Genomic DNA, 9968 nt, shown 5'->3' with positions numbered 1-9968 from the left:
CCGCAGTTGGAATCAGCTTCCAGAAGAGATCAGATGTGCTAAAACATTAGTCACATTTAAATCTAGACTCAAAACTCATCTGTTTAGCTGTGCATTTATTGAATGAGCACTGCGCTACGTCCAAATTGATTGCACTGTATTTTATGTATAATCATTTTCTTTTTTTAACTGTTTTAAATTCATTTTAAAACCATTTTTAAATAATTTTAAATTCCTTGTTTTATTGTTGTAATTATTTTTTATGATTATTTTACTTCCATTTACTTCTGGTGGTGGATGAGGAGATTCCCCCTGACAATGTAAAGCGCTTTGAGTGCCTAGAAAAGCGCTATATAAATGTAATTAATTATTATTATTATTATTATTATTAAAGCACTTTGAATTACCATTGTATATGAAATGTGCTATATAAATAAACTTGCCTTGCCTAATGAACTAATAATAAAAATAATAAAAACTATAATAGGATATCAGTAATAGTAAACACTGCTTCAAATGAGTTTTAATGTCAGAAATGGCAAGTATTTTGAATTTAACGTGAAGTATAACAACTGAAATAGTATTTTCTTGTAAAATGCACTCCAATAATCTTTGTTTACCAAAAAAAAATAAAAAAGTTTAGGTTAATGGCCAGGTTCAGGGTTATTACCTAGTTATTACCCTATTACTGGAATAAGTAGTTATCAAAGTACTTATCGGCTATTTACATTGTTCTCCAAAGTTCTTTGCATACCATGGTGCTACCATGGTATATGTCCAAAACACACGGTATTACCATTGCATCATGTCCAAATATTAATTGCGACTGTAATTCATGATAAGTGACCTTTCCAACACCAGTCAATACCTCGACCAATACAATCTGCACAGAAAGCTGTGTCTGTGCATAAGAAACCTGATTTCTCACACCCATATCTGCCTTACATCAATACAACAGCAACATTATTTATACAACAATATTTATGCAGTTATTCAGTTACGCACATTATTCAGCACTAATCTGGTTTTGCTCTGCTTATCCATTTCACCAGCGCTTTGCTAGCACACACTATATAAGTAATATCGATAATCTATTTACTGTTCCCATAATTACTTTGCGTTCAGGCAGTTGGGTAGAATATCAATCCATCATTGGCTAGTTTACGTATGAGTTTATATAACAGCAGATGAACCATAAATGACAGTATAGTGGGATATTTGTAATATGGGGAGACACTCAAAGATTTATTTAAAAAGCCACGGCTACATATAAGATGTAAATGTAAAGATGAGATTGGTTCTGGTTTGGTAAGAAAACACTCCAGCTCACTTACAAAGCCTAGTGGGCTGCTCTGCTGTCTACATAGACTGCTACCTTGTAAGGCATCAGCTCAAGTGAAACAGAACCTGAAAGCTGTTACAACATGTGATTTTGCCAAATTTTGTGGTTTATTATAGTTATTCTATACTGCATAGATACATAAAAGTGCAGTAAAAAGCCAATTGATGTCGTAGGTCCAACTTGGAAGCCAGAATCCGGGTGTATTTATGTCACATTAACATGGCGTCACCCAGGGACATGCTCATATTTAATGGTAAATGTTCACTTTCAAGCAAATACAATGCATCAGTAAGTGACAGTTTTAACAGTATATGTTAGCAAAAACCTGTTCAGCTGTTTGCACAGACAGGTGTGTTAAAATAAATGATCCTCTTAGCAAAACAAACATTATTTGCAAAAGTTATTTTATTGAATGTGCACTAGCAGTGCGCTTCAAATCTTAAATATATATAAACAAACTATAAAAGCATTTTTTTTTTAAATTGTAGTTGCATATAATATTACTGAAATAAAATGCCACTTAAGTGTACTTAAAGAGAGACACTATCATGACTGTTTCTTAACACACTGAAGTACACTTTTAAAAGTACACTTTGTAAAAATGTCCATTTAAGTTTTACTCTAAAGTACATTTTAAATCATTATGTTTTAATAATCTTTTGTTGTACTTTAAAGATGTACACTTATTTTGATGTTGACTAACATACTAAAGCACATGCAGTACTTTATTGTTATAAGTTCATCATTGCAAACATGTAATTACAACATATGTAAATACATGACTTACAAGTTTAATTAGAAATGCCATTAAAGTATATTTTATTTTACCATAAATCCTAAGTGTTATAACCATATTTCAAATTCAGTAGATGTAATAATGAAATTGCATATAAAGATATACTTAGGTCCTACTTAAGTGGGTCAAAAAAGTACTTCAAAGTTCAATTAATTGCATTTAATATACATTTAAACTGTAATACATTTTGGAAACACTTTAATCTGTCCTTGTCCTTGTATATGTGTAATAACAAGCAACTAAGCCCTAACCCTAACCCTAACCCTAAATTTTAGCCTTTAGTAAAGCTATAGCAAATAGCAATTAACATGCAATAAAATGTCTGAAATCATTACATTCATTTTGCACTTATGTATATTAAAGTATATAAGTACTCTTTTTAGTAAACGTTTTTTAAAAGTAAAAGTATTTTGTTGCATTGCATTGTTGCATCATCTTCCAAACATCAGGAAATGGCTGAATTATGATTAATAGACTGATATATCAAGTAGGAAGACCTCACATCCTACTGTCCATGATACCTTAAAATACTGTCTAGGTAGACATCTGTCTAGGGTTTGGAACAGCATTTATATAAAGCAAAAAGAAGCCTGTAAAGTCCACTCTCAGCTGTCTGATAAAATGCCTAAAAAAGCAAAGGCAGGCTGTAAACAGCAGCTCCCTCATTAGCTGCAGTATCTTATTAACAAATAATAACAGTGGTGCTTTGTTTTTACCTCTCACCACATGAATTATTCAGCTTTCACAGATTTGCTCATGACTCTTTTATGGAGCATCTTGCGCAACCCGGATACTAAATGTCACTCAAAACATTGATGTCACACACTGCTGAAGTTATTTGCATGTGTGTGAGTGCATTAGTGTGAGGTCGCCGTCAACGCTGAATAATGTGTGTCAGTCTTGTGTGTTGGTGTGTTGTCATCTTGCCACATCTTCAGCAGAAACAGGGGACACCAGACAGGAGATTTGTGATTTCTGTCATTTCAGCTGCTCAGTTCAAATCCTACACCTAATCCCAATCCCTGTCCTTCTTCCATTAAAAATGTTACATGTCAAGGTCACATTTCACCCCAAAAAATTAAATAAAAAAATGTGTGTGTGTGTGTGTGTATTCTTTGTTTCTGCATGTGACATTATGTTTATGACATTTAAGCAAATAAATAATAATTCTGTAATAAAAATAAAAAAATCATACATTTTCTTTAATGCATCCAGAAATTTAATTTAATTTAATTTTTATTTTATTTTATTTTTAATTATCACTATATAAAATAAATATATTTTCTTTTTCTTTTTTGCTTTATACTACCAATGCAATGTTACAATGCACAACATCTTACTGAGTCTAAATATAGGCTATATTGTCTTTAATAAAACATAATTTCTTTCTCTTGATTTTGGAAAGAAATATTAACTGGACAGTTCAAATCCCAAACCCAATACCAATCCCTGTCCTTCTTCCAATTAAACATGAAAATGTCAAGGTCACAGTTCACCACGAAAAAAAAAGAGCATAAAGCATAAGCATAAAGAAAATGATGTCTATTTTAGGACCATTAAGATTGTGATATTATTTTCATTACAATTAAGCAGTTTTCAAGCAATTAAGGTTTCTCCTTAAAAATAATTTAAAATCAGTAATGCACAAAATTAGATTTTTTTTTTTTTTTTGTAATTACTACTATATTTTCATTGTGTAATACAGTCATTTTTACTATATTGTAGTACAAACCTATAAATTTTTTTGCTTTACAGTAGCAATGCAATGTTGCAACGATCAAAAGCTTATTATAAAAATAGGTATAAAAATAAATATAAAAAAATATTTAATCAAAATATAATTTTGTCTATTGATTTCAGCATGAAATATCACCTGGACACATTTCATGAAATTCACCCATAAATGCAAGCTTTGTATAATTGTGGTGTTGCTTCTTCAGAATCTATACTTGCAGATTTTAATCTAGTTAAGAAGGAAAGTCAATCATTCTACACACAATTATTGGAGATTTTTGTGTCGTCATGGTTACGCGCCACCTGTATAATTGCATGTCTGATCTCATGAGGTACATGAGGTGGGTTTTGGGGTCGGGGCAGGCAGGAGGGTGTAACTAATCTCCCTCATGATCACTACCTGTTCCTGTCACCACCCCCACCTCTCAGTTTTGATCGCTTCCTCATTCATCTTCTCACAAAGCCAAAGGTCTGCTAGATGAGCAGTTTGTCTGCAGGCTCCTGTAATTCCACAGCCGCCTCAAATGGCTGCACTGATTGCCTGCTACAAGAGCAAAGCCGTGTCAGTCATTCAGCCGGGAGTAAAATGAGTGCGGGGGAAGAGAAACTAGTAATCTAGAATCTGAGTAGGCGGCCTGTGAGTCTGAGTGGAAACCTGAGAGTTTAGATCACTGCAAACTTTTGTCAAATGTGTGTTACGTGTTGCTAATGGCTCCTTTTATAGCTGCTTGCCACCAGTGGAAGTATGGCACAAATGTGTAAGATACACAATGTTAAACTGTGATCATTCTGTTGGTTGGTGGTTGCCCATCTGTCTAGTTGTCCTAACAAACGATCCCTGAAGACCTGCACAGATGACCATATACTGTGTTTTGACAATCACAAATGGGATGTCTGGGATAGTTAATTATTTTTTCTCATTTGCTCACCAAGGCAGCATTTATTTGATCAAAAAGCACAGTAAAACAATAATATTCTGAAATATTATTACAATAATAAAAAGTTTTTTTAACCCATAAAAATGAGTTCGGTCGGTATTAATTAATGTATTTAGGTTGATTCAGTGGTATAATATTTTTCATTTGAATAAAACCAATTAATTTAGATGTTACCTTTTTTAGTTATCATTTTCAATATATGTTTAAATGTAATTTATTTCTGTGATCAAAGCTGAATTTTCAGCATCATTACTCCAGTCTTCAGTGTCACATGATCCTTCAGAAATCATTCTAATATGCTGATTTGCTGCTCATCAAACATTTCTGATTATTATCAATGTTGAAAACAGTTGTGCTGCCGAATATTTTTGTGGAAACCGTGATACATTTTATTTTTCAGGATTCACTGATGAATAGAAAGTTCAAAAGAACAGCATTTATTTGAAATATAAATCTTTTGTAGCATTATAAATACAAATCAGCATATTAGAATGAAAACAGAAATACATAATGCATAATAGACATGTAAAAATCATACAGAACAGGGAAATCTCTCAGAGTAACATTCATTTATCCTCCATCGCGCTGACATTCGACTGCAGGATCTCACAGCAGAATGATCACAGGACTTTTCCAAAGTCCCATTCAAGGAATGTTTGTTTACCCGGCAGCCATATTTGCAGCTATTCCTGTGCAACTAATAAGAGCTGTGCAAGTAACCCTCACTCCCCCTTTGTAATCGGTAACATTTCATAAGTAACTGTAATTTAATTACACATTTGTTTTTAGCAACTTTAACTGATTACAATTACATTTATTTTGTAATTAAATTGCGTAATGCTGTTACATGCAACTAGTTACTCTCCAACACTGCTGATGCTATATTGAGGTCTTATGAAGCAAAACGATCGCTCTGTGCAAGAAATTGAACATTATTTACAACATTATTACCTATAATCTACAGCGTCAGGCAAACAGTCCCGAGAGAAGTCTGGTTCATGAACAAACCATCCTTTTGAACAACAAATTAACAGCAAATCTTTGTTTTTGACTAGTACCTTCCCTTTAAGGTACTAGTGTCACTGCTTTTAGTTAGCTACTCCCCAACAATAAGCAATACTATGGAAGCCCGTTTCCGCCACTGAATAAAAAATAAAAGAGGTAATTGTGACTTTTTATCTCACAATTCTGACTTTTTTTCTCAGAATTGCGTGATATAAACTCGCAATTGCGAGACATAAAGTCGCAATTCTGAGAAATAAAGTCAGAACTGCGAGATATAAACTCACAATTCTGACTTTTTTTCTCAGAATTGCGTGATATAAACTCGCAATTGCGAGACATAAAGTCGCAATTCTGAGAAATAAAGTCAGAACTGCGAGATATAAACTCACAATTCTGACTTTTTTTCTCAGAATTGCGTGATATAAACTCGCAATTGCGAGACATAAAGTCGCAATTCTGAGAAATAAAGTCAGAACTGCGAGATATAAACTCACAATTCTGACTTTTTTTCTCAGAATTGCGTGATATAAACTCGCAATTGCGAGACATAAAGTCGCAATTCTGAGAAATAAAGTCAGAACTGCGAGATATAAACTCACAATTCTGACTTTTTTTCTCAGAATTGCGTGATATAAACTCACAATTGCGAGTTATAAAGTCAGAATTGCGAGATATAAACTCGCAATTGCAAGAAAAAAAGGCCGAATTGCGAATGTCAAGCTGTGTGTGTGTGTGTGTGTGAGAGAGAGAGAGTACACACACACACAGCTTATGATTTTTTTTTTTTTTTTGTCTGTTGTAAGTATTTATATTGGCCATAAAACAGAGGCGAATGGATTTAGGGAGTGTGCGCTCATTCAGTGAGTATGCGACTGAAGTCACGGATGAGGGGCACATTGTACACATGCTTAAGCAAAGTGTCAAAAGGACTAATTAACATATTAATGATCCCACCTTAGCACCGCAGCTCCCGTTGGATAGTCAAAACACTTTGATAAGCATGCAAATGAGAAGCCATCAGCTCAAGAAGAAATGATCTGAAGCGTGAAAGAGAAAGATAGAGGAACAGAGAGAGAGAGAGAGAGAGAGAGGCTGATAGTAATGATTGAACCGTTGTTTTATTTATCTTTAATTATCTACTTTAAGCTGCTGGTGGAGGTGACATCAAAGAGAGGGAGCAGGTGCACAGTAATGCAATCTTCACCTCCATCTTTTGCCACCTTTCATTCCCAGGTTTTCTTCTCCGATATGCCAATCAATACAGCAGAGAACCAGCTGTCCATCAAACGTCCAGTGACAATCAAACTAGCTGTCAGATGCTGAAGTCAGGTGTGATTCAGACAAGGGCCATTGAAAATGCTGTATGAAAAGATTTGATTCTTTGCCTTTTCCAATAATTAAGACATTTTTAGACACTAAAACTAAGAAAAGCTAAAAATGTAAATACAAATTTAAATATATTTTTGTAATACACTGGAAACGCTCTGCCATTATTTGTCACATACAGGTGTCCTGAATAGTTTTTAGTTTAATTTTTAGGCCAAAAATATAAAGCTATTAGACAAAAATCCATCAACAGATGTCCATTCAGAGATGGAGATTGTTTGCTGGCCATGTATGCATTTGGCACGAAGATACAAATACTCATCTTGAAATGCTGGACAAGCATGTCATCCTTCCAACTGGTAAATTATGAGCCTGAAAAGCATTTTGGACTATAAATATGCAAATAGGACTGAAATACATAGAAATATGCTTACTAAATACCTAGAAAGTCCCTGTGAAATGCACTTTGTATCACTTAAAAGGTATTTACTTGGAGAAACACACATTTACTGTATGAAATCTTACTGTATGAAAATTAATCGCATTAATTGAGAAATGTTTGGTCAATGTAATATTTCATAAACAAAACTTACATTTGCTAAAATACAATAGTTGAATTTTCACTTAAAATGAAACAAACCATTTAGTTAGTCAATGTTTAATTTAGTTTACTTAAAATAATTAAGGTCAGCTTTGAAAGTCCTTAATGTTTACTGCAATGTAAAATATGCATCATATTTTCTGTTAGGTACTAACAACAACAAAAAAAATTACACCAGAAAAATGAACAAACCCCACTTTTAGACAAGCTGAACTTAACAGGTTTAAACCGGAAACCATGATTTTCGAGTAGCTCAATATAAAAATGCACTTTAAATAAATGACACTTTTTTTCAGTGTATGTGATGCATTTGCAATTGATGCATTTATGCATTTGACAGATACGTTTATCCAAAGCAACACAATCTAATTCAGTTGCATCAGTTCATGCATTCCCTGGGAATCAAACCCATGACCTTAGTCTTGCTATCGCCAATGCTCTACTCTGCTTGATAACTAGAACAAATGAACTGGTTAAAGAATTACAAGTGCTCACAGTCTAAAGAACAAAGTCACTCGAGACATGTTGAAAGCATGTCTGCAAGAATGTCCTGGTCCAAATACTGAGGTTGAAACATATTGTTTTTAGGACGCCAAGTGTGAAGAAGTTCTGATCCCACAACGAAGACCCACTCATGATTTCTTGCAAAAAATATGCTGCCAAATTCCTGCCTTTTCAGCTCTATAAACAAATAATAGTAGGCAATATGCACCCAATATATTTATTAATGTTAATTTATGATAACTAGTGGTGTTGAGTTCTCACATCACTTTGGGGAAATGCTGTAGAGTGTCACATTAGTCTAGAACAACCTTCAAGTTTGGGAAAAAAAAGTGTGTATTGGAAATTGTTGTATCACTTGGCTCTGAAAGAAATTATCCATATGTCATTGCACAGAGAAATAGTTGCAGCTTAGCAAAGTGTCACTATTTTATCATCACCCAAACAGATATGACAGATGGAAGGAAAATAGCAGAACAGGAAAGCGTGATCACAACACTGCTTATTGGCAGCCATTATCCAGGTAAAGACCTCTTTGCCAGCCTGTGGGCTTGTGTGTGTGTGTGTGTGTGAGAGAGAGAGATTCAGTCTGTAAAAACACTGACCTGAACAACTCTTGTATGGCTGGCTCCAGGGGAACTGTGAAGAAGTACAGAGAAAGACAGAGGACGTGAGAGGTCAGTTGAAAGGACAGAGGAAGATTAGATTACCGCTGAAACAAAAGACCGGTCTGACCATATCGCCACAGTACATCTCTGTGTCACGTGTAAGTGCTGGAAGGGGAATACCTTTTGAGCGTGTGCAATGGTGGTTCTCATCTGCTACATCCACCTCCATCTGTGGAAAAAACAAACCATGTTTTAATAAACACTTTTATTTGTAACGCGAGCCTATATTTATGACTGTGAAGTGTGTTTTTATGTTAAAATACTTAAAAGAATAATTCTCCCAGAAATGAAAATTTGATCCAGTCCATCTAAGATGAAGATGAGTTTGTTTCTTCATGGGAACAGATTTGGAGAAATGTAGCATTGCATCACTTGCTCACCAGTGGATCCTCTGCAGTGAATGGGTGCCGTCAGAATTAGAGTCCAAGCAGCTGATAAAAACATCACAATAATCCACAAGTGATCCACACCACTCCAGTCCATCAGTTAACATCTTGTGACTTGAAAAGGTATGTGTTTGTAAGAAACAAATCCATCAAAGTTTAACTTTTTTTTAAAGGGGTCATATGATGCGATTTCAATCTTTCCTTTCTCTTTGGAGTGTTACAAGCTCTTGGTGCATAAAGAAGATCTGTAAAGTTGCAAAGACTAAAGTCTCAAATCCAAAGAGATATTCTTTATAAAAGTTAAGAGTCAGCCATGCCTACCTAAAACGGCTCATTCTAACACGCCCCCACATATCTACATCACTATGTGGAAATATTAGCATAATGCCGCCCAAACGTGCACGCAAAGAAAGAAGGCGTGGTTTCAGAAACAGCAGTAGTGTTGATGCAGCCATGTCAGGGAGACGCTGTGTTTCAGTGCGAAAGCAAAAGCACTTTATTTGGCCTTCCAAAAGTAGATGCATTTAGGAATCTTTAAGATCACTTACAACAGAACAGCAATGCATTTTATGGATGACCGTTTCGTGAACCTAGGAGAGGAGGTAATTCTGACTTTGCTATGACAATCTGGCGCTTCTGAATCAGCTACTGTTTTGTTATTAGTTTAAGTATTTGCTATTGACTGCTCAAAT

General features: G+C 34.6%; 1 protein-coding gene across 3 annotated transcripts in view; it reads right to left on the bottom strand.

Moving 5' to 3' along the window:
- The window catches only part of LOC107758718 (myelin transcription factor 1-like protein), a 105471-nt gene that overhangs the window by 92500 nt on the left and 3003 nt on the right, over positions 1 to 9968 (bottom strand). For all 3 annotated transcript variants that reach the window (XM_016576518.1, XM_016576519.1, XM_016576520.1), the window contains exons 2-3: positions 9011 to 9059; positions 8828 to 8861 (exon numbers count right to left, since the gene is read on the bottom strand). In XM_016576518.1, coding sequence (XP_016432004.1) covers positions 8828 to 8861; positions 9011 to 9059 — 83 coding nt within the window. The remainder of the gene's footprint in view (positions 1 to 8827; positions 8862 to 9010; positions 9060 to 9968) is intronic.

The sequence above is a fragment of the Sinocyclocheilus rhinocerous genome, unplaced genomic scaffold, assembly GCF_001515625.1.
Source record: "Sinocyclocheilus rhinocerous isolate Xijiao unplaced genomic scaffold, SAMN03320098_v1.1 scaffold2882, whole genome shotgun sequence".
Classification (NCBI taxonomy): domain Eukaryota; kingdom Metazoa; phylum Chordata; class Actinopteri; order Cypriniformes; family Cyprinidae; genus Sinocyclocheilus; species Sinocyclocheilus rhinocerous.
This window is presented reverse-complemented; position numbering and strand designations above follow the sequence as displayed.